The sequence below is a fragment of the Natator depressus genome, chromosome 9 (assembly GCF_965152275.1).
Source record: "Natator depressus isolate rNatDep1 chromosome 9, rNatDep2.hap1, whole genome shotgun sequence".
In the NCBI taxonomy this organism is placed as follows: Eukaryota; Metazoa; Chordata; order Testudines; family Cheloniidae; genus Natator; species Natator depressus.
Genome location: NC_134242.1, coordinates 8,004,752 through 8,031,505, shown reverse-complemented (window position 1 = coordinate 8,031,505; position 26,754 = coordinate 8,004,752). Strand labels below are relative to the sequence as shown.

The 26,754-nt window shown below is 60.6% G+C and overlaps 1 protein-coding gene across 11 annotated transcripts in view; it reads right to left on the bottom strand.

The window, feature by feature from the left end:
• EIF4G1 (eukaryotic translation initiation factor 4 gamma 1) overlaps positions 1-26,754 on the bottom strand; it is a 44,812-nt gene extending 18,058 nt beyond the window's left edge. For 5 of the 11 annotated variants that reach the window (XM_074963456.1, XM_074963454.1, XM_074963459.1 and 2 more), the window contains exons 1-10: positions 26,649-26,754; positions 16,693-16,801; positions 16,289-16,375; positions 15,687-15,719; positions 13,578-13,598; positions 12,175-12,348; positions 11,521-11,620; positions 7,171-7,283; positions 3,649-3,741; positions 3,218-3,284 (exon numbers count right to left, since the gene is read on the bottom strand). In XM_074963456.1, the coding sequence (XP_074819557.1) occupies positions 3,218-3,284; positions 3,649-3,741; positions 7,171-7,283; positions 11,521-11,620; positions 12,175-12,348; positions 13,578-13,598; positions 15,687-15,719; positions 16,289-16,375; positions 16,693-16,767 (763 nt within the window). In that variant the 5' untranslated portion in view covers positions 16,768-16,801; positions 26,649-26,754. Of the gene's footprint in view, positions 1-3,217; positions 3,285-3,648; positions 3,742-7,170; positions 7,284-10,423; positions 10,529-11,520; positions 11,621-12,174; positions 12,349-13,577; positions 13,599-15,686; positions 15,720-16,288; positions 16,376-16,692; positions 16,802-20,042; positions 20,273-26,648 lie in introns of those variants that run through there. The other 6 variants (XM_074963462.1, XM_074963465.1, XM_074963455.1 and 3 more) reach the window with 5 other exon arrangements.

The following is a 26,754-nucleotide window of genomic DNA, read 5'->3' as shown; positions in this document are numbered from 1 at the left end:
TCAGCCCTCTTATCCCACAGCTACTTAGTTTCCTTAAGAACCTTGGTGTGTGACCTTGTTAAAGGGTTTCTGAAAATCCATATACACTGTCAATTGGATCACCCTTATCCACATGCTTGGTGACTCCCTCAAACAATTCTAATAGATGAGCAAAGCACAGCTTGTCCCTGCAGACTCTGGGCTGATTGTCCCCATCATCACAGGATCCTGTAAGTGTCTTATCCTTCTTTTATCTTTTCTCCCCACTACTGTATCTCCAGTAGTAACATTTAACTTTAAAAAGGGGAACACAGGAATGAGGATGGTAGTTAGAGGGAAATTAAAAAGAGAACAAGGGTAAAACACCTGCAAGCAGCATGAAGACTACTTTCAAAACACCTTAATAGAGGCTCAGACTATTAAATGTATACCCCAAATAAAAAAATCAAATCCCAATGAGAAAAACAGGAAGCAGCACAAACTCTGGAAAGTAAAATGTAAAAGTATAAGAAGTCTGGCCAGGAAAGAATTTGAGAAGCAACTTACTAAAGATGCAAAAACAAGTGCATAAGAAGCAGGAAGCCTGCCAACCAGTCAGACACCAGATATGTTAAAGCAGCACTCAAGGAAGACAAGGTCATTGAAGAGAAGCTAACTGAATTCTTTGCATCAGTCTTCACTACAGAGGATCTGGCGGAAGATCCCCCCACAACAGAGCTATCCTTTTGGGGCAACAAATCTAAAGCACTGTCCCAAACTGATGTGCCAGTAGGAGAGGTTTAAGAACAGATTACTGTTTAGTTTACCAATGAGTCACCAGGACCAGATGGGATTCACCCAAGAGATCTGAAGGAACTCAAAGATGAAACTGCAGAACTACTGTCTAACACGTAACCTATCACTGAAATCAGCCTCTGTATCAGATGACGAAGTTAGCTAATATAGCGCGGATTTTTAAAACCAGGCTCCAGAGGAGAACCCGGCCATTACAGAGTGGTGAGCCTAACTTCAGCACTGGACAAATTGGTAGAAACCAGACTCTGCAGGGAAAAGCCATGCCCTATTAGATTTCTTTGAGCACATCGGCAATGACACCCCACAAGTCTGACCTCTAGTGAAACACCACAACAGTCACTTAGACCAGTGGTTCACAACCCTTCTGGGCTCAGGACCCACTTGTAAATGCCTACGGCTTGTCACAACCCAGTAAATAGTCTGGGGGTGGAGGCCCTGGGCAGAGCCGTAACTAGGCATTTTAGCACCCAGGGCCAGCAAGCATATTTGTGCCCCCTACCAGAGGCAATGCCCCGTTTTTTGGTTGCGCCAGCCCAGCTGAGACAGACTGGGTGACCCGCTGAGGTGAGTCATGGGCGGAGGTCCCGCCCCGAGCTCCGCCGCGCAGGGCTGGCCCGAGCCACCTGGCGTCAGCCAGGGGTAGCTGACCTGCTTGCTCAACCCTGGTTACAGCCCCGCCCTGGGGTGGTTTTGGTCAGATCCTGCACCCGGCTGGGGTTGGGTCCTGCCCAGCACTCACACCACAGGGGTGGTTCCTGCAGCTCCTGTGCCGTGAGGCTGGCTGGGCTTGGCTCTCCACTCCGGGCGTTGCAACCTCCGGGTTTGCAGCAGCTCTTGGGTTTGGCCCTGCCCCGTGACTGGACCAAATGTGTGTGAGTGGAGTTGTGACCTGGCTCATGCAATTGCAGTGCCACTCACTCAAATTTGGCCTACCTAGGCTCCCGTCATCATGACGGCTGGGCTAAACCTGAGTGTCACTGGAACCTGCGAGATTCCAGTGCCTGGAGCAGGGAGGCGAGCTCAGTCAGCCCAATGGGACAGGGGCCACAGGAGCTGCCACGCAACCCTTTGAAACACTCTGGTGACCCAATTTTGGGTCCCAACCCCCAGGCTGAGAAACCCTGACAGACAAATCACTAAGTATTCCTGGAGGTGGGCCAGGACAAGGGGCCCAACAGCAGGATGGGGGAGTGGAAATGAGGGAGAATTGTCTGGGGTGGATTTGGATCACACAGTGAAATCAAGGCTTATTGGCTTCTCAGTACTGCAAGAGGCACCCTGAGCATGGAATGGTTCTAGCATCTAGGTATGAATGTCAGACTAATGGCAGCAGGAGCTACAAGCAGCCCACAGGGTTCATACAGACCCAGGCAGGCCCAGCCAGACAAGTGCTGACTGTAGACCGACAAAGCAGGCTGCGAGCTGGGAACCCAGCAGAGAATACCTGGGCTTTAGGGGAGCATTCAATACCACCTCAGCCAGTATGACTTGCAGAATTAGAGTTGCTTGGCTTGCACATTGCCTTGGGGATGGGACTGCCCCAAGACATTGGTCATAGTGACCCTGAACTAGGAGGCCCTGCCATGATCACAAAGGGTCCAGAGTGATCAGAAACAGGCAGAAAGTGACAGAAAACCGCAGCTGATCTCTTAGGGGGAATAACCTGAAATCCAGACCCGCGACGAGGGTGAAGGAGAAGCTGAGACACATCTGGTTTCCAACCAGACCAGTTTGCCATGGGACATGGGCACAAAGAAGACAGGTTGATGCCAGTTTGAGCTGCTTACATTGAGCCCCCTGTCCCGGAGCTGGGAGGGCCTGGTCCTCTCCACATCACTCGAGGGATACCCTGCCCTAGGGAAGGAGTTCGGAGAAGAGCTACCGAGCTGGAGAGGCTGAGCCTGGAGCAGAGATGGAAAGCGCTGGGTGTGCTGAGCTTGGATGAATCTAACCACCCAACAGGTAGAAACCCCAAGGAGGGGGGCTCTCGGCAAATGGAGTGACACTAAGAAAGGGGGGGGGGTTCTAGGCTGAGTCTTAGGGAGAACGGCCTCCCAGGTAAGGCACGTGGGGCTGGAGCATCGACTGCCCAGAGAAGGGGCGGGACCCACATTGCTTGGGACACTGAACTAGCCCGAGTGCAATGCTGCAGGGACCAATCCTGCCACGAGCTCGGGATGGGAGCCCCCAGATTCCACGAGAGGAAACCCCCCACCAGCCTCCAAGGACTTAATGAGCTTCTCCCACCCTCACCCCAACAGCTCCATCTGTAGGGGGTCACAGCAGGAGAGAGCAACAGGCTGCAAGCCGGGGACAGTCACCCCAGCCCTTCAGCTGCTTGGCTGCTCTCCTGCTCCTACCCCAGGTCCCACACTGGCCGCAGGCAGCTGATTCTCTAGAACCAGTCCATGGGGGATGCCCCTACCCCACCCCAGACACCCACCTGGCCGGACAATAACCGCTACATGGGGCGTCTCGCCATTGGCCTGTGGCTCCAAACCACTTCCAGCCTGTGGAACAGAAGCACATGAAGGGTTAATGAGTGCCCTTCCCCCACACTAAGGACTTAAGTATAACGACCTCACGCACTGGTGTGGATTTTCCACGCCCCTGAGCAGGACAACTACCACCTATCGGGGAGGTGGGAGCGCCCACGCCGAAGGGAGACGCTCTCCTGTCGGCCTAGGTAGCGTCTTCATTAAGTGCTACAGCAGTGCGGCTACAACCGTGCAGTCCTGTAAGTGTAGACAAGCCCTTAAACTCACAGCCACATACCACCCCTCCCTAGAGAAGGAACATGCAGGGCCCATCACTTGTGCGTGTGGAGGGGGGGCGGGGCCCAGTCAGTGGGGCAGCTAGGGAGGGGCCCCTTACCTGAGGAGGGGTGGGGGTGGAAGAGGTCCTTGCTCCAGACATGATTTCTTCGGTGATGTCTTTGCCGCCCTGGTTTGGATCTCGTATCCGGATCTGCCCATATAAGAGAGAGAGGCAGAGCATCCGTTAGCGGAGGGGGCCCACACTCCCCTTTCTCCCCCCCACCGCGTTGGCAGGGTGAAGGGAGGGGCGCACACGTCCCAAAGCAAGGGATAAGCTGGCAGCAGGGCACAGCTAACCAGCTCACGCCACTCCAGGCTGCCCTGCACCCCACCCCAGGGCTGGGTTCAACCCAGCCCCAACACCCCCTGCATGTACAGTGCAGCCAGGCAGAGGCCTCTTGCCGATCTGCTCCAGGACAGAACTGCCTCCCAGGCAGCGAGCCCCCCGCACACCCCAGGGCCGGGACAGCCCCGTACCTGATCCCCGAGCAGCCGGCCGGGGAGCGGGTCAGGCCAGGCCGGAAGGGGAGGTTTGTTTAGCTTCCGGTGGACTGCTGTAGCCACGTGGAGCGCAGCGCACACCCCGCTCCAACACGCGCTCGGCTGGGACCTCACACAGCCCATGGCAGGGGGCCAGCGGCGCCGCAGCCAGCTGCCATTTCACTCCCGCTTGCTCGGCACATTCCCCAGCTCCCCCCTCCCACAGAGGCCAGGCCAGGAGGAAACAGCTCCTCCTGCCCCAGAGCAGCCAGGATGGGACTTTGGCTGCTGGAGGGGGAGTAGCCAGGCCAAGGGCAGGGGGAAGAAGGCACTTAGCAGCAGCCTGTGAGGTCACAGAGGCTCTGTCTGGCAGCCAATGGCAGAGCAGCCCTCCTGCTGTGCTGGGTACATCAGCACCAGTTGGGCCAGGCAGAAGCCACCCCACACCCCCGGGGAAGGAGAGACCAGCAGCCCCAGCCAAGACAGCAACCCCCTACCCAATACAGCCTGGTATCTCCCCCCACTTGGGCAGTGGGGCAGTCCAAGCATCTCCCCCCTCCACACCCTACCCCAGCAGGGCACTGGGAGAGTCCCATATTCCCCTCCCCAAACTGGGCAGTGGGACAGTCCTGTCATTCTGATTGCATGAGACAAGGGGGTGTCACAATGCTCAGGGCATTGAGCGTCCCCATTGGCTGAACACTCCACTGCATCTGTCCTGGCGTCTCATGCCCCTGCCCTGCCCAGGACAGGCTGTAACCCAGGGTGAGACCCCCTCGGGCAGCAGTGGGACCCCAGGCCCCCAGCCTGTAAGGAAAAACACTGCCCTGGAACTGGCAGGGCGGCGGGTGTGACGAAGTGGGACTGTTCTTAATGGTTCCTCTGAATAATGTGGGGGTGCCTCAGTTTCCCCTATGCAGTTCTTAAGTATCTAGGTGATGGGGTAAGGGTGTATGATCATTGCAGAGCCCTACAAGGCAGGTGTGTGCAAGGGTCTGGACACACAGAATGGCTAACACCCTGTTTCCTGGCAACTGATGGCCTGGGCCCTTCCCCCCTGCAAGGTGAGAGCTAAAGGGTTGGAGAAAAAAGGAATCCGGTGACCTCCTGGCCCAGGAAAGGGGAAAGCTCAGAGGAGGAGGGGCGGGAGGGAGTTTCAGTTTGGGGCTGGCTGGGACATGGAGTGCAGTGCAGACATGGTTGTCTGGCTCACTGGCTCCCAAAATGGACCCAGCTGAGGGGTCCTGTTCTCTGCACCTGCAAACTCTGTTTTAGACCTTGTTCCTGTCGTCTAATAAACCTTCTGTTTTACTGGCTGGCTGAGAGTCACGTCTGACTGCGGAGTTGGGGGGCAGGACCCTCTGGCTTCCCCAAGACCCTGCCTGGGCGGACTCGCTATGGGAAGCGCACGGAGGGGCAGAGGATGCTGAATGCTCTGAGGTCAGACGCAGGAAGGTGGAAGCTGTGTGTGTGCTGAAGACAGGCTGCTCACAGAAAGGAGACTTCCCCAGAGTCCTGACTGGCTTCATGGGGAGCAGTTCTAGAGCAACGCCCAGGGACTCTGTGACAGCGGGCAAGACAAGCTGGGTTCTAGGAGTCTCCACCCTGCCTGCACATGGTGCAGCGACCCCCTGAGAACACCCCATCCCCAGCACGGCAGACATCCCCACTGCTGCCAGGGCAGTTACACTCCAAGCCACATGGCAGCTACCTACCGCAAGGGCCCAGCAGGGTGCCTCGACCCTCCCTGAGGATAGTGCTATTCTACTCATCCTGGTCCTGCAATAGCCTCCCCCCCTCCCCCCCAATGCAGCGTGCACCACACTCTAAGCCGCCCCCTGCCTATCAGGCTCAGCCTCACTGCAGAGGGGTGCCTGTGTGGAGAATGTAGGTGAACAAGTGGGGCACAGTAGGCTGGGATCCATTGTCTCTGCTGTGCCCCTTGGGGCAGGGCAGAATGTGGGTCACCTCTGCCCCAGCTGCATGGAGACCCCAACACTGCACCATGGTCCCTGGGAATGGCCCAGGCCCCACAACAGACCCGACACCCGCATACCACAGAGCCCCTGGCCTGCACCCCAACCCCCAGCACTGCAGTGGGAATTCTGCCTCCGATAACAGGCAGAGCAGACGGAGGGGCCCAAGCTGCCTGCTGCCCAGCTCGGCATGGAGGAGGCAACAGGCTGCCCCGGGCACAGACAGCTCTTCCCTGTCCAACGTGGGCTGACTCAGAGACAGCTCCAAGAGGCGCAGGTGCCTCTTCCCTGCCAGGTTGCCAAGGTGGCCTGCTGCTGCCACAGCATCAAGGTGCATAGCCTGGGCAGATGGGCTCCCAGCAAAGCAGGGTCCCCGCATATCTCCGACTCAACAGCAGTGCAGGTGCTCAGCTGCCCAAGCAGCAAGGGCCAGGGGAAACGAGGTGGCAGAGGGTTTGAATTACAAGCCACGGAGGAACATGTCTCCACATGAGCCAGGGTGGAGCCCGGGGGGATCTGCGCCCCCTCCGGGGAAAGGGTCCTAGCAGACCCAAGCTGCAGCGCTCACTGAGGGCGGCTTAATGCTATAAACAGATCCTGTGCCAAGCCTCTGAGCAACAGCATTACTGCAGCTCCAGCAGGCACCGGCTGGCAACTGCAGCACCCACCCCCAGCCGCAGCAGCCGTGACTCAGCACATTCTCCCCACCAGGGAGGACAGGGAAGGTCGGGCCTGACTGTGCAGACACAACCAAGACCCAGCCACGCGCTCCCTCTCCTCACCACCGCCGCCCCCATCCCCTGCACACAGCCACACACGGCCCCCCTCGCCCCCACCCACAGAGGGGACGACGCAGTCCCACCCGCTCCCTGCTTAGTGCGCGTCAAGATGGGTGTGAGAGGCCTGGCCAGGCGGCCTCCCACGGAGCTGGGCTCAGGCCCCTCACTCCCCACAGGGGCAGCACTTTCAGGTTGGGGGGGGGGAGGTGGGCCAACGGCCAACAAGCCATAAGCCATTCTCAGGCACCCCACAAGAAGCTCCACCCCTTGGCGGGGAGTCACCAGTACAGGGCTCCCATGGGAGGCAGCACAGAAACCCGGCCCCCCTCCCCCCACCCTCCTTACCGTCTTGCGCTCTCGCTTTGTCGGGATGGGCGGCTGCTGGTTCATCATGACCTGGGCAGCGGGGACCCCGGCTGGGAACTGCTGCACCCCCTGAGCAGGGTAATAGGCACCAGCTGGGACAGGAGAGAGAGAGAGTCAGGGCACCGGGCAGCAGCCAGGACTAACAGCCTGGAGCCACCAGACACCATGCCAGAGGCAAATACCCGTGGGCCCTTGAGCAAGTGCAGTTCCCCCCAAGGAACCCCCACTGCTCGCGGGCCGGGAGTTTTGCCAGGCAGGCCCAGCAGAGCAGCTCCTCCCTCACAGCCCAGGAAGCTCTTGCTTGGCCTTCCCTGCCCAGTGCCACTCAGGGTGCTGGGGGTCAGAGCCCTCTAGAGCACCAGAGCACTACCCAATGAGCTGCTGCGCCCATAAACACGGGAGGCCCATGGGCTGCTCAGTGGGGCGGGATCCTCTCCCGGTAGTCTCAGGAATGTCCCAAACCTGAACAACAGGACCAACCAGCACTTCCGAGAATTCCTTCCCCATGATGCAGAGCGTACCCGAGCTGCCCCCACGTCCAGCCGCCTGCTGCGGAGGGCTAGCCAGCCCCAAGCCCAGCCCTACCCAGTGGCAAGGCACAGGGAAGCCATCCCACTGGCAGGCAGGAGTTAAACTTGCCACCAAGGTTGCCTCAGCTGGCAGAAGGCAGCTGGAAAGAAATCCCTACTCCAGGCCCAGCTACACTTCCCAGAATGCTACAGGTCAGCTCAAGCTCCCACCCAGCCCCCTTCCAAACCTATCAGCTGGGCAGAGGAGGAAGCCTGTGTGTGTGTGGAGTCCATGCCCCATCCCGAGAGACAGGAACTCCCAAGCAAGCACTGGGGTTCAGGTGTCTCCTCCCGCAGCTGCTTTCCTGGTGCCCCAGCTCTGCAGCAGCAGCTCCCCGGCCTTATCTCCCTCACACCAGACTGCATCCGCCCCAGCTCCACGGAGAAGTGAGTAAGAAACAGAGCCGTCAGTTCACTCTGCTCACACCCTAGAGCCCTTTACCCCGATGGCTGGAGAGCTGGGGCTCAGGACCTTCACCAGACACATGGCTGTTAGGCCAGCCAGCATCCCGGCCCCACACAGTTGGACTACAGCACCAGGTAGTAGCGTGACCCCCCCCGGGATGAGCCAGGATCACAGCAAGGGCAACATGTCTGGGCTCCCCCAACTCCATGGCTGCTGCAAGGTCCCATGACCCCCAGCTGCAGATGCTGATCAGTCTCAGCCAAACCAGGACAGAACAGGGCAACCAAGAGCCCCAGGAACAGTGATGCGGGGCAAGGAGCAGCAGCACGGGCCGGCTGCTCAGATCCAGGGTGACTGATAGATGGACACAAGCAGTCAGACAGCACAAGTCAGAGCTGGTCTGTCTCAGAACCAGGACTGGGAATCAACTCTCTGCAGAGACCCTGTCTCTGCCCAGATCACCAATGGAGAGCCAGGCCCATGGGTAAGGTGCCCGTGGAACACAAGAGCATGACCCGGGCACAGGAGGGTGCCCAAGGAAGAAGAGTGTCAGCCCCTGGCCTGAGCTTTATAGCAGCCAGCCTTCCCTGAACGACGGGCCAGACAGATGCCCCCCACACTCCCTCAGCAGGGCAGGCGACCGTGAGATGGATGCCAGCACGGGGAGGGAGAGACAGTAACAGGTGGGAGCCTGGCCTCCTCCCAAATCCAGCACTTTCCTGGGCCCCTAACACCCTTAAACCATCAGCAGCAGCACTAGCAGGGACCAATGGGGGCTCCAGATCTCCACACCAAGGGCTTGGGCCTGTCCCACCCCACTGGCCACCCACACACCCCAGCAGAGCACTCGCTGCTCAGGCCAGGAAGCAGCCAGGGGGCAGACCAAGCGTTGGGGAGTTCAGACAGGCTGGCCAGGAATGGTCCTGCTAGCTGGCAGGGGGTGGAGGGGGTGAGGGAAGAGAGAATAACCCAGAAAAGTTACTCCATCCATAAGAACACGTGGTCCCCGAGGGCCTGTGTACAAAGGGGAAAACTGACAGAGGGGAAGTGACTTGCCCAAGGTCACCCGGTGAGTCAGTGGCAGCGCTGGGAACAGAGCCCAGATCTCCTGACTCCTGGTCCTGTGATGAGCCACCAGGCTGCCCTTCCCCAGGTACAGACAGAGCCCCCAGCAAGTGATTGCAGGGGCTCAGCAAAGGAACAAGAGCCCCTCCCATCTGAAGCACCCAACACCAGCTCAAAGCTGCAGGTTCAAGCCAGCCCTGTTTCTTACAGGCCCCTTGGAGCTTTCCCCCAGCCTCACTGTCTGGGAGCCAGACTACCCAGGAACCACACCTGACTACCCTTATCTTTGCCAGGATTGGCTGCTGGTGGAACCCAGGAGCCCTGGTATGCAACACCAGGAGGCTCAGAACAAGATGGAGGAAGAGGTACAATTGCCAACAAGAGAGGATGCTAGGAAGTGTAGTTTCCACACAGAGTTTAGCCAGCCACCCTCCCTCAGCTCAGCCTCCCACAGCATTTGTGGCCAGGCTCCTAGAAGCCAGGTCCTTAGAAGACCCTTCTGATGGCCAGTGACCACCAAGAGGAATACCTGCCGAGAGCACCGAATGACGATGCTTTGACAGGGAGCTGGAAGCAGCAAGGGGCTGGGAAGCCAGCGTGTCAGGTCCCTCCTCTGACCCATGCAGCCAGCAGCATCCCAGGACGGACATTTACTAGTGACTTTGGAGGCCTTGTGCACTGGTGAGAAGCAGCCACGGGGCAGAGCGATGCAGCTCCTACCACACAAGTCTGCCAATACCTGCAGCCCAACGCCCACAGCCCAGACCCCTTCCCTCCACAGCCCTGCTCACGCCCCTCAACCCTGACCCATAGCATCCTTTTGCATGTCATTCCCGGGCCTCCAGCAGGAAGCTGCCACTCCCACTGGCCTGCTGCTTTAGGGAGATGAGGCACGGATGAGTCACCTGCCCTGTATCTCCTTCGAGGGGCTCCGGCCAGCCTGGCCGCAGCAGCCCAGCCAGCCTGCCATGACTCACACACAAGGCTGCAGATACCACTGCTGACTAGCTGCTGTTACACAAGAGCATGTGGTCAAGAGATGCTGGGGCCTATCAGCTACCCCACCCCCAAGCTGAGGATGAGACACAGACAGGCCTAGCCTGGAGGTTAGAGGAGCCCAGCCCAGCAAGCCTCAGCATCTGGCTCTCTCCAAGATGCTGAATCCCAGCTGGGGAGCAGGGGCTGCACCTACCTGTCTCAGGGCCAGCCCATTTTGGTACCGTGTCCAGAGGCGGCCGCTGCTGGGGATGGGATGGGACGCAGGCCCCAGCGGCTCACATTGCTGCGTCTGCAGAGACGCCCGCCCGGGATGGATCCAGACTAAATATAGTCACAGCTCTGCTGGCCATGTGAGCGCAGCATGGGGGAGGGGCGGGGCGGCTGGCTGCACAAACACACCGCTCCACTCCAAGGAAGGACAACCTGGGGAAGGGGGGGGACTGAGGAGCCATGGCAAGGAGGGGGGGCACATGGGAGCCCCCTTCCATACTCCCCCTTGAGCCCTTGGCTTGGCCCCGTGTTTATTTAGGGAACAGCTGACTCTGGGGCTGCTGCCTGTTTCCTTCCACAGCGACCAAAGGGCAGGCTGGGGCTAAAGTCTGCCTGGCCTCTCTGCCAGGACAGTTAAACATTAAGCTGCCCTCACTGGGGGTAGGCGGGCAGGGGGCCCTAATGGGGTGGGCCAGCCTCAGTGTTCTGCCCGCTCATTTCAGCCCCACACTCACATCTCTCCTACCCTCCGGCGGTGCCCTCCTCCCGCAGAACAACACTCCCCACCCCACTCCTTTGGCAGGGACCAGTTCGGGAACGAGGAAAGGGACATTCCTGGGAAAACTCTCACCCCCCAACTCCGGGGCGCTAAGGGAGGAGTGCAGGGGGTGAAATTCACACCCCCTTCCGATGGGGCACGCATCCCACAAAACGAACACGGCAGGATCCACAGCCTTTATATAGGGAATAGCAGGGGACTGCATGGAGGCCAGAGCTGGGGCAGCAGGGCTAGCCGGGATTCAGGGGCATCAGGAGAGCTGAGAGTGTGGGAAGCCCAGGGCATTGGCAGAGCTGTGTGGGGCACAGTGGGGCCCAGGGCTGGAGTAGCAAGCAGCAAGGGGGGCTGCAGGTCAGGATTGAGGAGCATCAGCAAAGCTGCACAGGGCACAGCGGAGCCTCGATGGGAGTAATCGCATGCTGTCTGGTTGTCACCAGTGGCATCAGCCCTGTGGTTTCAGGCGTCCCAAACTCCCACACCAGACTGAATGGAAGAGGAACAGCGTCTCCGGGGGCCCTTACCGTAGGTGCCGAATTCCGGGGGGTTGGCTCCAGGGTAAAAGCTGGGGGCGCCCGGCTGGACTGGGTACTGCTGAGTTGGAACAACATACGTGGAGCGACCCTGGGTGGGCAGAGAACACGCTGGTTACTGCCTGCCAGGCCGTGGAGCACACATCTTCATGTCAGAGATCTGAGGAGACTCTCCCAGCAACGGTCACAGAGGGCAGGACCTATGGCGTGGGCGAGGCTGCAGAGCAGGAGGGCCCTGGCACCAGGCTGCCAGCCCCACGGGACATGGCTCAGTGGAGCAGGCGGTCAGTCCCTGCCAGTCCAGCAGCAAGCAGGGCCTGCTACCACACTTGGCCCTCGAGGCTCCCTGGGGCAGAGGTGACGCATGGTGTCACTCAGCACCAGCCTTTCCACCCCAACAGCAGCACGACGGGCTTCCAGAGGGCATGGGGCTGGGCCCCCTGCATGGGGCAGCAGAGAAAGAGGGGCAGGGTCCAGAGGACTTCACATGGGGGAGCCCCAGAGCCTTCCCTCCCACTCCGAATAAGATGATCTGGTGGCCAATTCTGTCCTGATGATGCCACACCCCCATTTCAAAGCCAGTTTGAGCCTCATGCTGCAGGGAGCAGAAGCCCAAGGAACCCAGTGTCCGGATGCAGCCCTCACCTGTCCTGGGATGTAATAGGCTCCTTGCGAAGCAGGGTAGGAAATCTGGGAGGGGATCATCATCACCTGGGAAGCAGCTGGATAGACATGAGCAGGCGGGCCAGGCCGGGCCGACGTGTTACTCTGCACCCGGGAAGCACTTGTCGGAGGCTGGGCCCTGCTCTGGTAGAAATGCTTTGGGAGAGAAGGACGGTGGCACTCAGTTAGTCCCAGCAGGGTGCCAGGACCGCCCAGCTCCACGCCCCACAAAGGCAGCTGCTTCCCATCTCTGCATCCCTTATCCAGAGGGCTGGACAGCAGCTACCACTACCCCCGGAGCTGGGGCCACAAGCAGACAGCTAATGTTCCGCCCCCCAGCTGGGATAGGAAAGGCAGTCTAGGGCAGGAGGTGTGAGGAACCAACAGCAAGGCATGGCACGGCACGCCCACACAGCTTGTGGTGTAACTCTGGGACCCTTCTGACACATGGTGCCCAGGCGCTAAGAGGTGGTCACCTGACAGCACACATGACCAGCTTCATGGAGTGGCAGGACCATTTCATAGCTGTCATCTGTGCCCATCACAAGATGGCTGCAATCCCCAGCTGGCTCCTCCCGCCCCTGGGGCCGTGGGTGTCTCACTGCAGGACCCAAGGTGTGCAGTGCCCCAGGTCGGCTCAGCTCCATTGACACTAGTGGGGATGGACTGGGCCCTACTCTCTTCCCCTAGCAAAAATTCCCATCATTCCTCAAACAGCCATGGAAAACTACAACTCACAGAAGGCACCAGTAGGGAACCACAGGAAGTGGGACAATCTATCTCCCCCTATTCCCCTTAAGCACAATGCTCAAGCTCCATCCAGCCAAAGGCTGCAAGCCTAACAGAGCTGATCACAGCCACTCGCAGCACCCTCAGTACAGATGCTGTGGCCTGTGGAGACTACAGGCCCGAGCCAGCCAGGCAGCTGGGACTGCAAGAGAGCACTGAATTCTGGGACATGTCATCTCCACAGGCTGCCCTACAGATGGAGCTGAGCAACCAGCTGGAGCTGGGTGGAATCGCTCTGCATACATAGGGAGCACAAGGAGGGACCATCTCATTAACCAGCTGCTGTGGGGGGTGCTGGGGTGCACCAGGCAAGTCCAGCCCTGCATCTTTCTCCTAGGGGGTCTCCTTTTAAGTGGGAGCAGCCCTGAGCCTTTCCAGACCCCAGTGTAACATCAGAGCCCCCCTGTGCTTGGGAGGGAAGTTACTGCATCCCAATCCTGAGCCCCAGAGCAGCAGTCCACCAACAGCCCCAGCAGAGTGAAGCATGGCAGATAGTAGCACCGTGTTCACACACACATACACACACACCACGTGCCCTGTCTCCCACTCCCCAGCCGAGAGCACCACCTGAGCAGGGGGTAATGAAAAAGCGTTACCTGAAGAGACCTGAATCCTCCCTGTTAGCGAGCACACACACAAGGGGAGAAGGAAGAGAAAAGAGACAGGAGTTACCCCACAGCCTCACAAGGTCCCAGGCCCCAGGGACAGGCGAGCGCTGCCAGGCCAGAGGCAAACACTGCTGTCGGGGGAGCCGGAGCTCAAGCGGGCTTTTGGTACAAGAGCCGCCCGGCTATAAGGGAAGGTCAGAGGGGAGGGCCAGGCGGGAGAGCAGTAAAGCAAGCGTGTCCCATGGGCACAGATGCTGCACCCCTAATGCACGAGAAGGCAGCCCTGGCACCAGGCGATACCTTCAGGGCCACGGCCCACTGGGCTGGCAGGAGGCTCAGGGACCTAACCCCTCCCCATATGCAAGAGCTGGGCAAAAAGACCACAGCAGCCCCTCAACTTCCCTCCCCCAGGATGCCGTGAGCCAGGGCACTTTCTGCCCTTCAGTCCCAGAACGTGCCTCCAGACACCGCGCATGAGGGTGGGGGACTCATTTCACAGCCTGGACTGCCCATTTTCAGGGCCCCCATCCTGAGTACAAAGGGGGGCTGCTGACACCAGCTGATCTGGGATGGGCCTCAGCTTCAGGACCCCAGCAGCACCAGGCCCCATCCCCATGAGCTACAACTCCCCTCTCCTCTCCTCCTCCCATCAGACCCTATGTCTTTCTCCATCTCCACGAGCCACCCTGGTCTTCAGCCAGACGCCGGGCAGCGAGGCCCCAAAGGGCAGGACAAGCAGAGACGATCTGCAGATTGTGGAGTGCCCCTCTGGCAAACTCCACTCACGCACCAAGAGGCAGGACTATGCAGGTGGTGAATGGGCCTCTCTGCCCTGCTAGGCCAGCCAGAGCCCAAGCCGGGTCTTAACAACAGACCTTGACCTGACCCAAGACAAAGCAGCAGCTGCTACAGTGCTGGAATCCCCTCTCCGGCCTGCGTCTGGTCAGTACAGACAGCCCAGAGCTGCCACCTCCAGGGCATAGCTGGTGTGAAGGAAATGCCAATGCGCAGCCCGGCCTCAGGAGCCAGTGCGCCTCTTCCAGCAACCAACTCCAACCAACCGTCCAGAGGTGAATCGGACGCGTGTCCCCCACCAGCCACCGCAGCTCCTCCCCTCCACAGAAACGCTCGGCCCCACTGCAGGGTGTTTCCCAGCCCTTGAACCGCCATGTGACCCCACTGTGCCAGACAAGGTATGGAGCCAACTTCACAGCTGGGGGGTGCAGAGGGAGGTGAAAAGTCAGGGGAGGGACCATAGTTACCAACAAGCTGCCCACCCCTGCTGCCCCCTCTGCTTTGGCAGCAGAGTAGGGACGGGGCCCACCTCACCCTGCAGCCACTGCGTGAGATTGGAGCCATTTTAGTAAGGGACAGGCTGACTGCCATCTTGGGGTGCTGCCCTGGGCGCTGCCAGGGGACTAGTCCATCTGAGGAGCAAGGGCGAGACCACCCGTGGGTCAGGCAGAGGCAGAAGCAGCTTTGTGGGGCAGAGTGGGTTGTGGGGCTGGTAGCAGAGAAGCAGCCACATGCTCCAAGCTTCATGCAGGAATCACATCAAGGTACAGACGCTGCAGTGAAACTCCTATGGCCTCCTACCCAAGGACACCTCTCTCCCCCTACCCCCCCGCCCCGAGACACCCACATGGCCAGCAGAGATCCCAGCACACTGAGCTGTTTGTGTCAGCAGCCCATTGGGCCAGCCAACCCCCCTGGCTCCCCATTCCAGTTGTCTGTCCGGCCCTGCAGAGCCCCAGAGTCTGGCTTCTGGCTCACGTGCACTCGGAGTTTGGTGCGATTCAACCAGCGCTCGGGACCCACTGTCTTTGCGCATCCAGTCACCCGCTCTCCCCACGGTGGGACCACCACTGGCCTGAGAATGTAGCAGGGCTCCTGGGCCACAAGGAACCACATGAGACTTTGCCAAGCCTTCCTGCTCCTTGCGTTAACCCAGACCACCCATCCCCGGTGCCCAGTGCAGCAGCCCACACGCTCCCACTCCTCTAGCCCCACCGTTTCCTTGCAGCATCCAGACAAACACCATGTGGCTGCACCCCCGGGGGTCCGTACGGCATGCGGGGGGCAGGGGCTGGTTAGTACCTGCTGGTGTAAAGTACGAGGCCCTGCTGGAAACTAAGAAAGGAAAGAGCGAGGGGAGAGGAAAAGAAGAAGCAAGGTCACTTCAGGTTCAGACAAGACTGTGAGGCCTGGGAGGGGGTGGGGGGCAAACACCAGCAGCTCTGCGCTGTGGACGCAGGAAGGGGACGCAGGCCAGGAGGGAGGGTGGGCAGACAGACAGACCGACATCCATCCCCTCACAGTTCCCCTGCAGTCACCCCCCCTCCCCCTCCCGAGCGAAGAGCACACGTTCATTCAGGCCCACTTCCTCCACACACACGGCTGCGCGCACCACAGGGCCAGAGCCCCGCTCAGGGGAGAGTCCGGGTAGCTCTGCCCTCCCTCTGCCTGGCACGCTGGAGCCCTCCAGCCTGACTCAGAGCTGGGGCCAGCTCAGCACCACAAAACCTGCTCGCCAGCAGATCAAAGGCCCCCAAGCGCAGCCAGGCTGTCACCACAGAGAACCACACAACCGGGAGGCAGCAACCGCCCCTGGCCGTCAGAGAACCTGACAGCCATAAGGCAGCAGGAGTCCCAGCGGCCCCCAGGAAGCCAGCAGCGGCCCTGCCCCAGTGCCCCCTTACCTGTCGAGGCTGGGAAGGCGTATTCATTTGTGTAGCTTGCGACGGGTTAAAAACCACGGGTGCCGTCTGACCAGGTGGAAACGCCGACTGCAGGGAGACAAGGAAGGAGCAGGTTGGCACGGCAGCTACCAGGGCTCCCCAAAGCCACATCCCTGGGACCCTGTACACAGCACCCCCTGCTGGGCAGTGTCCGGCACCCCTTGGGCTCCAGGCTCTGAGCACGCCTCCAACACCTGGCGAGCCCAATCCTGACCCCAGGACTGGTCAGCAGGTAGCCGAGCGCTAAACCAGGCATCTCACCTCGTATCTCAGCGGAGGACAGGATCAGGCACATGCAGGGCTCTGAGGGGAGATGCTCCATCAGCCTCAGAAAAGGGCCGGGAGGGGGTGCAGAGGGGCCCTACCTGTGGAAGTCCAGGAGAAGGGGCAGGGTGTGGGGCTGTCGGGGCTCCTCCTGTGGGCTGTGGAGCTTTGTTCATTTCATGTGGTGCTGCATAAGGATCCCCTCGCTATCTGCGGACAGAGAAACAAAGGACACACGCTCAGCGGAGGCGGCAAGGAGCCTGGGGCGAGCGGGGCAGAGAGAGGAGCTGGGCCGAGGGCAGGGAGTTCCCCAAAGGCTAAAACGAGGCCTCAGCCCAGGCGGCTCCGGCAAGGGCTGGCTGATGACTTTGCTGCCTGGGTCCGCTCAAGTCCACAGCACAAGCAGGCTGGCCCCTGGGGCCCGAGGGTCTGCGTGCCAGGACAAACGAGCCTCAGACTGCAGCTAGCCAGTACAGTCCAACGCGGCAGCGGGGTTTCAGGCAGAGATTGGCCACCACAGTCCCAGGGGCAGCTTGAACAGCCAGAGCCAGGCACGGGCAGACACTGCACGAGCTCCTGCTAGTGATCCCCGCAGAAGTGCTCAGTGGACGCCACTCAGCAGGGGCGCTGGTGGTCTAGAATCCAGGGGCCCCACCCCAATGATCATCCCTGGTCCCATTTATCTTCTCCCTCAACCATTCCTCGTTTCCTTGACGTTCTACTGTCTCCCCTTCCCCATGGCCACACCCCACCACCAACAGTAAGTCCTGGGTGCCCTCAATATCTGGAAAGGGCTCCTCACCCCTGTGCACTACTGAGGTAACACCAACAGTGGGTGGGGGGATTATCTCAGAGCAGCCTGTACCCCCAGGTACGGGCTCACCTGCCACCCCCTCCCCAACACAGACAGACAAAACATTTCAGGAGGTCGGAAGTGCCATAAAGTCAAGAGACCAAACAGGGCGCAAGGCAGCAGGAACCCGGCCGTGCCCCCCACAGCCAAGAATGGACCCAGCCACAATCACTGGTTACAGGGAGGGGAAGCCGAGAACTCTCCCAGCTTTAAGATCGTTAGGAGCTGGGGGAGACACCTCTCCCACAGACCTGGAACCTCGGTGAATCCCCCCCTTATTAGTTCTCAGGTACTACAGGGGGCAGTCCAAGCACTGCAGGGGCCCCTCCATATCACACCCCAAGAGCTAAGCCCGGGTCGGTTCCCCCCAGACATGCAGAGGGCGTGGGGGTGGCAGCTTCTCTTGGGGATGCAGCCCGCCAACCCCCTCCCTCCCAGAGACCACTAGCCACAGACAGTCGGGAGCCCCATGGACCCAGGCCTCCCCAGCTCAGCAAGAGTGACCTAGGCTTGAACCCTGCTACAGGGACCTGCCTGGGCCCATCTACACAATAGGGGCAGGCCAGGCCCCCCCAGCCCAGCTCCCCACAAGCTCATGACCCGCCCCATCGGCCTGCAGCTCCCACAGGCCAGACAAACGTGTTTCTAGAGAAAGGAGGCCACACTGGGAACTGTATGCCCACAGCACGGCAGCCTCACAGTCCCACAGGGATTCCTGCTGGGAGCTGCCCCACAGCCACTGTTCCTGCCCTGCTCCCTGCTGTGCCAGGCTGGGACTGGCACCACGAGCAAGGGCTGTGCTCACCCACAGCCAGAGAGAGGTTTGCTGGGGGAGGGATTCTCTGCCCCGTTCTCGCTGGGTGCCGGATCTGGAGAGCAGCAGGGACCCATCTCCGATGCTGACAGGCCTTGCCCCAGAGAGGACTCCCTGGCTGCTGCTGCTTCCCCTCCCCCTTGGTTACAGTGCAAAAGCCACAGTGACAGAGCATGGGGAGCCTGAGACCAAGCTGAGCCGCCTTCCCGGGGGGTGGGGGGGGGGGGGTAGAGAGAAGACCATTGAACTCACTGAACCCCGCTGGAGCACAGAACCGCCATATGGAAGTGCCAGCCAGAGGCAGCCCAGGCCAGCCCTGCCAGGGAACCCTCCCCAGCCATCCAAGCCAAACAAACAGAGCCCGGCTCCCGCTGTAACCTGATGCTCAGAGTCAGCATTCCAGGCATGGGGAAGGCAGCGCCAGTGCAGATCAGGGGGCGGCCATCTCGGTGCAGGGGAGCTTCACCACCTCCAGACCCTCTCCTAGCACCCCTGGGAATCACGGCCAGTCCCCCCAGAGGTTACCGCCAGCTGCCAGGGGCAGGATCCCACAGCAGCCTGGGTCACATAAGGGGGGAAAAAGAGCTGCGGGCCCAGTCCATGGGCCCTGTGTTTCCTGCATCCTCCCCACTGCCCTCAGCTCTGACCCATGGGGTCCCACCGCATTTCAGGAGCCTTTCACCCGCTGTAGTCCAGGGGCTTTTAAAAGCAACCAGGTCCTTGCTGCCTGTCTAGGATGAGCAGAGGGGCTAGGAAGAGCCCAGCCTCCCCCAGGAGTCCGCACCAAAGCCCTGCAAAGCAGGGCCTGCACGGCCAGAAGCAGGTGGGTGAGCAGGCCCAAGCACCACGCATGCCCATTGCCGTGCAGCATGGTAAACACTGGGCACCCCACATGACAGAACCCGCTCAAGGCCAACCTCCCCACTGGAGATGTGTGTCTGCAGAGCGGGCTGGGGGTCGCCCCGGGGGGCCTGGGGTTGGGGATCTGCGAGGGGCAGACGTGCCCACTAAGGTCACTGCCATTCTCAGCCCCATAGCACGCAGCACTGGGTCCAACGCCCCCAGTGCAGGCAGCACTCCCGCCCCCACCAAGGGCTGGCATTTCAGAGACTGCCTCCCGGCCATTGGCATACACCCTGACCCAGCACCCCACAGCGCTGACCAGCCCACCCCAGCCCAGGAGTGGCTTGGCTGCAGCCCTGGATGTGCCTAGAGCCCAGAACTCAGCAGCTGCCGACCCCAGCCTGGACGAAGCCCTGGAGAACATGACACAGCAACAATCCGACCCGAGACCTCAGGAAAGAGGGTGCTGGATGGGACCGACCAGCACTCGCTAATTCCCCTCCTCCACCTATCCAGGGCGGAAGCCAAGGGCCCAGGGTGTGGCTCTCTGCCCTAGGCCCCTCCCCTGCAGCCTGGCAGGGTGCCTGGAGTGCATACCCAGGCTCTCAGCCCTTCCCGGGGGAACACCGAGCTTGGGGAATTGTAATATTCTTTTGGGATAACACCAGCAAGTTACTCAAAAAAGGGGGGGGGGGGAGAGACTTTGGAGTGCTGAGAAGTTCCTGACTGTGCAGTGACACCCCCCACGAATGGGGGAGCCCAGGTCTCGCAGGCCTCTCCCCAGCACAGCTCTGATCCACACTGCAGCCAGACCGAGCACTCCCCACGGAGAGTCGGAACACCCGGTCAGCCTGGCGTACACACAGCGATCATTACAGTGCCATGTAGGGAACCCGCCTCACCCCCCGACACACACAGACAGGAGAGAGAAAGATACTCACCCCTGCCCCGGGAAAAAGCTAGGCAAGCTGAGCGGGTCTGTAGAGATCTTTCATCCAACTGACTTCAAGAGAGAGGAAAATCAGCCTGCAAACCTGCCCGCGTGCGGTGGGGAGGGCCAGGCGAGCCAAACATGGGCAAGGCAGGGGAGAGCCCCCCACCCCCACCCCAGGGAGGACGGGAACATGCCTGCCAGGGTCAGATCGCAGAGTCTGCTGCAGTGCAGAGACACCGAGAGGGAGAGCCAGCCTGAGGAGCCAGGGAGCATCCGAAACCCCACCCACAGGCAGAGCCATGCGGCCTCAGCACTGCCCAAACCAGTCAGAGAAACCCGTCTCCATGCATGAGTCACTCGTGCTGCACACGCTCCCCGGCAGGCAGGAGAGGAGCTGAGCCCCACGCCAGGCGCTCCCTGCCCTGCCTCTCCCCTCGCCATGCAAAGCAACCAGACACCCACCTGTGCCAACGGCACTCACGCAGGCTGGAGGCAGACAGACGCTGTGCGATTCCACCAGAGCTCCACCCAGGCTCCCCCCCCAGCAGTCTGCTCTGGCAAACCAAGAACCCCCCACACACACACCTCTGCCCTCCGAGAAGAGGGAGGGGCAGCAGGGGGCAGCGCAGCAGCATCACCCTCCTCCCTTGGGAGCTGGAAGGCAGCCTGGTAATGAAATGCGCAGGTGGCACTAAATGGGGGAGCTGCAAACCGCAGCCAGGAGGGAGGATGGTGCAGAGGGGCAGGAAACAGCACCAGTGCCACCTGGAAGACAGGCAGCTGGGGAGCCGGAGTGGGGGGAAGGGCACAGCACACCAGGGAGGAGTTTGCCATGGGACACGGTTGCAAAAAGCCCACTGCAATTTAGGGGCTGCGTATGCCATGGCCTCCCATGCACGAGCAGGGTGGGCACCATCCCATTCTATATGGTTCTGGGGAGACTCCCCCCATCCCCACCGATGCAGGGTCACTTAACCCTTCAGTAGCAAAGGCCTTGACATGCCTCTGGCCCTGCTCCCATTTCACAGGTGGGGAAACAGGACTAGACAGAGAGCCTGGACACCCCCTGTGACCACACAGGCCTCTAGACCACACCTACCTCCCCTACAGACCAGGGTGCAAATTCCTTAGCCTTGCTAAACCCCAGCTTGGGTATTTACGGAACGTGGGGCACTATCACCTCACCTTACCCGCACCAGAGAGGCTCCTGGGACCCTGAAAGCCCACATTCAGTGGAGGACCATGTCCCTGAGGCCAGAAGCCACCTTGCAATCCTCAGCCAACCTCCCTCCCCAGGTGCAGCTCATTGCACCAGCCAGTGGCTGTTCCTGGCAGCTGGTGATGCTAGATTGTGTAATGCTGCTGCCCTGCTAATCCAGCCTGGCGGGCCCACTCCCAAGGTCAGGTCGGGGCACTGGGAGGAGGATGCCCACTGCTCTGCACTTGGGGACCCCACCCTGTGCAGAACTGTGAGAGCTCCAAGCTGCAGGCCATAGCAGGCAGGCTCACGGAGCAGGGTAGGGGTCTCTAGGCAGCAGGCCCTGCCATATGCTAGGGAGACACCAGAATTGCGCTCAGGGGACTGGCATCCTGAGCACTCGGGGGACGGGGGGGAAGGGAGGTGCTCCCCCCTCCTCCCCGTCAGGTGCTCATGCACACACGAAAGCTTTAGCCACTCAAGGTCTCTGTCAGCCCAACAGTGATTAGACCAGCCATCCACGTTAAACAAACACCTCAAGGGTTATGTCCAGATACCAGCCCACAAGAGCCAGGAGCCCAAGCCCTAACGTTGCCAGCTTGTCCTCGCCTACCCCAAGATGGGCCAAGGGCCTTGAACTCCTGGGCCTGGCAGGTTAAAACCCCATCCACAGGGGCAGATAAAGGGCACTGCAGAGACTGAACCAAGGTGGCATAGGGAATAGGCTGGCTCATTGGTCAGCTCAAGCAGCCAGGCCCCCTGGCTCCTCCATTGAGGAGCACAAACACCACCCCCTCATCAATATGGAGGTTCAAAATCTGCCCCAGGGTAAGCAGCAGCCTGGGGAGCTGGTGTCCACCCATGGAGCTCTCCTCCTCCATCCTGGGGTGTGGGACTGTTTGTCAGCCCTTGATTTTATTACAAGGCAAGCTTCTCTGGGCAAGGACAGCGTCCTCTTTGCCTGTGAAGTGCCGTGCACTATGGGCCACGCCAGCTTCAGGCTGACACAGCCCCAAGGACACGTTCCCTTTGACCCTGCCTGATCAGCATCCCAGCAACAGCTCATTAACAGCTGGACCTGGGCAGAACTAGCCCAAGCAGCAGGGACGTGGCAGCGTTAGGGTTCGTTATACTCTAGTGCCCCCCATGTTTCCAGCAGGATCGGGGCCCCATTGGGCAGAGCACTGGACAGCAAGGATGTAAATATCAGTTTAAAAAATTAACCCGTTAACCGAGTAAAATTATATTGTTTAACTGGTTAACCGAGGTCGCTCCGGCTGGCCTGGCATGGCGGGGGCTGGGGTCGCGGCCCAGCCAGCATGGGGCCGCCAGGGTTAACGGTTAAGGTCGGTTGACAGTAAGTCTAGCGCTTACTGGTTAACCGCTTAACCTTTTACATCCCTATTGGACAGACAGCAAAATATTTACAAACTAGCTAGATCCCAGGGCGTCCACATCTTCAGAGTCCTCCCAAATCTTTGCTGGTTAGGGGGCTCCCAGGTTCCGACCCACCCACTCAGGCAGAGCCGGGAGAAGTTCTCCCTTACTCAGGACCTTCCTGCCCTTTTGCAGGTTTGAGATTTAAGCCAGGTGCTAAAATACCTTTAAACCACCCCAGTGACTCTGCCTCAGATTGCCGAGAGGCAAGAGGAGAGCCAGGGTCATGAGGAATTACAAAGGGTTTCTATCTCATCCACAGACGCCCCACACCGAAGCGCCACTGTGTTCCCCTGCTCGCTCTGGAGTCACTAGGGGCGAGGAGCGAGGCACTCCTCCTCCTGGACCAGGGAATGCCTAGCATCAGCGGGTGCTCAGACCCACCCCACCGCTAGCTCCAACCTTGAGCACCCTCTGCTCCCCACTACATCAGGGCCACAGGGCGTACTCGGTCTAATTTAGCCTGGGAACTCCTGGAGGCCAGGCCTGAATTCCCTGCTCCGTACAGTGCCAAACACACCAGCAGCTCTTACTAAGCCAATCCCCTGCCCTAACCTGAGCCAGGTCAGCCAGACATTTCAGAAAGCAACCTCCTGTGTGGAATCAATAGCTGGAGCTCACTTAGCTTGATGTTCACTTCCTAATGGGAGGCAGAAAAACATCCGGCTTCTTAGGTAGCTATTTTAATTGTCTGCTAGGTTCACCTGAAAATAGCCCTGCTGCAGCTTGGATGAGAGGGAAGGCGTTAACCTCCTTTGTAACAACCACCCAATATGCAATTAGTATGGAGGCAAACAGCTTGCTCTCCAGTTTACAGCCCAGCTATTTGAAGTGGCTAATATATGACCCCAGTGCCTGAAATATAAGGGAAGAGAGGCAGAGTATTAACCTAGTCAACAGGGGCTGGGGTTGCATCAGATCCCAAAGCAAGCGGAGTCAGGCCTGGCTGGAGACCTCCAATGAAAAGCTGGGGCTGAGGAGGGCCGCACATTAGCATGGCACTGGGCCTGCTGGAGGTGCTGACTTTGAGCAGAAATAACTGAGGCCCACTGCACTTTTGTGGAGAGGCTGATCACACTCTACCCACCACAAGTCCGTCCGTCCCCCCCCCCGGAGCTTTTGGGAATAATCCTTCCTGTGCTTATTCCGGGGGGGAGGGGAGGGAGACGAGGATGGCAGCATCTGGGCCCCTCCGATTCCTAGAGCAGCAGAGCTAAACTAGCATGAACTCAGTGTCTCTCTGCTCCTCCACAAGCAGGAACCAGGCAGCAGGAGCCGCTGTTGGTACTGGGGTGGGGAGGGAGGAGGAAGCAATGTGCGTCTTCTCTCTCGGTTCCTGGCACAGAGGATGGTGCCTGGGCTGCTCCCGCAGGTAGCACATCCCTGGCATTGCTGAGCCCATTGGACCAGAGCGAAACGGAGGAGGAAGGGCACAGCCACCATCTTAGAGAAGAGGTTAAACAGGGATGGGGGGAGGTGTTCTGGATGAGAAGGGGCGTGGGCACCATTCACCCTGGTTCTTCCCTGCAGCCCCAAGCCAAGCAGAGCGAGTTAGGAATAGGCCTATGGAACAATGATCCCGCCCTACTCTACAGCGCCATCCCCTGGGTGTAGCAGAGTCAGAGACGACCGTTTTAGGGGCCAATTTTATTCTGGTACTTTTGTCTCCTGTAAGTCCTGTAGGGCCAGTCCAGCTGCAGGAGAGGGAACTGGATTCCAGTCTGGATTCCAGAACTGTTACTGAAATGCAAGAAGTGGCATGGGGCTCCACAGATGCTAATGGGGGGCAGAGCTCAGCCCGCAGGCGGTACACGCCAACCTTGTGCCCCAGTCCGAAGGATCTAGTTCCCTTCTCAGATGCCAGGAAGAAGCTGCAGGGCAGTGACTTTACTTGTAAACTGAGCCCTTTTGACCTGGAGTCACGGAGAGGGTAAACAGGGAGCCCTCAATGCCAGTTTCACATTAAGTCCCCTTCAAGGGTGTTTGTGGCAGCCCCAAGACTGTTCTCATGAGAGGTCACAGAATAAATGAGCTCCCGTTATCCCACAGACATAGCTGCAGAGATCAGATCAGAGGACACCCCCCCACTCACAACTTCAGACACTGTCCCCTCCCTGGAGAACATGCACACCCCACCCCGCCAGAACCAATGGTTTGGAAAGCAGGGCAGCAAGAATCTCTGTTTTTTTTCTCTCTACTTTGATACAGGAGAGCGCGCGTGCCCAGGAAAACGTCTCAGACACAACCGGGTTTATGGAGCAAAACACAGACAGGAGAAGGGTAAACAGCCCCCTGGGTAGCCCGGCTTTGAACTCCCCCTGGCCACAGTCCAGAGGCTTACGGGGCGCAGCGCGCAGCAAATGGATCCCGAGCACTCAGTGGGCGCGACATGAGGTACCCCGCAAAGAGGAGGCACAAGCACGTACGCCCCAGGGATATGAGCTGTGGGGCACCTCACCAGCCCCCACCACCACCAGGGCAGGGGGGCCCCAGAACCTGCATCGCCATATGTAACAGGCAGGTGGGGGACCCCCCCCCTCCGGACAGGCTCCTCGGGGGGCCCCAGAGCCCGCTCCCCGGAGACCATCCAACAGGCGCCCCCTCCCACTGGCCCGCCCTTCCCGGCCGGGGCTGGTGCCGGCGGCGCACGGAGCCGAGGGAAAGGCCCGGCGGCGGCCTCTGCCAAGGACACGTGTCACTCCCGGCGGCGGCCATGGCTTCCCGGGAGAGGCCCGAGCGGGAGCCGGCGCCTCCGCGCCACGGCCGCCGGGGGAGGTAGCCAGAGCCGGCGCCGCAGACCCTGCCCGGGCCCGACGGAAGGAAGCCGGGCGGCAGCGGCGACACGTGGGGGCCGGGCCTAGACACCGGCTTGGGAGAGGCCGGGGCTGGGCCTACGGACGGGGGGAGCCGAGAGCACGTGGGGGCTGCCGCTCGGTACTGGATAAAGGCCTTGGGGGAGGGGCCAGGCATGGGGGAGGGGGCTAGAGAGGCCCATTCAGGCCTCTATAGACGCCGGATATTTAAGGGGAGGGGTCAGGTGGGGGGCGGGGGTGCGCTCAGGCCCCTATAGCATAGAGACGCCGGGCATTGTGTGTGTGGGAGGGGGCGCCGGGGGCTCAGGCCATTATACGCACCAGGCATTTGGAGAGGACGGGGGGACACAGACGTGGCAAACCATAAGGGCATATACGTACCAGAGGGAGGCAGGAGCTACCCTCGGGGCCTATAGACGGCAGGAATTCGGGAAGGAAATGGATGCACTCAAGCCCTATAGGCAGCGGGGGTGGGAGGGGGAAGCGCGGGCGAGGTGCGTTAAGACCCTATAGACACCATAAGGGGGGGGCGGTTCAGGCCCTATAGACAACGGGCCTTTGAAAAGGGCCGCTGGATCAGGCGCTATAGACAGCGGGAGATCAGTCAGGCCCTGCAGATACTTGGGGGGGCCCCCCCACTGGGGAACTTCGCCGACGGCGGAGATGTGGGCTTGGCAGGCGAACCAGGGCCGAGGAATGTGCGTGTGGACGGTGGGGCGGGGGCCCGCAGGCCCCACGGAAACAGGGCGGGGGGAAGAGGTCAGGCCCCCCCATGTGGTGTACGGGGGAGGACATCCGGGCGGCGGGAGGGCGGATCAGGCCCTGCAGAGCCGGAGACAGCGGGCCCCGGGGGGCCGCGGCGGAAGGAGCGAGATCCCGGTCTCTGCCCGCCTAGGCCGAGCCCGAGGCCCGCGCAGGGCCGCTCCCCCCCCCGCCAGCCGCGCGCGGGCGCCGGGGGCTCCATGCGGCCGGGCCGGGCCGCGACCCCCCACCCCACGTGGTGGCCGGGCGGGCGCGGGGCCGGGGCGGGCGGCGCGGGGCCCGGGGGCGGCGGGGCCGGGCTCCCCCGGGGGCGGATGGCGGCGGATTGCTCGGGCCCCGCTCCCGCCCCGGCATGGCCGAGGGAGGCGGCGCCGGCCGGCCGGCCCGCCCCGGCCCCCGTTACCTTCAGTCTCCTTCAGTCCGAGCGGCCCGACGCAGCCGCAGCGCAGCCCAGCACGACCATTTCCGGAGCCGCTCCGCGGGGAGGGGCGGGGCCAGGCCGGTCACGG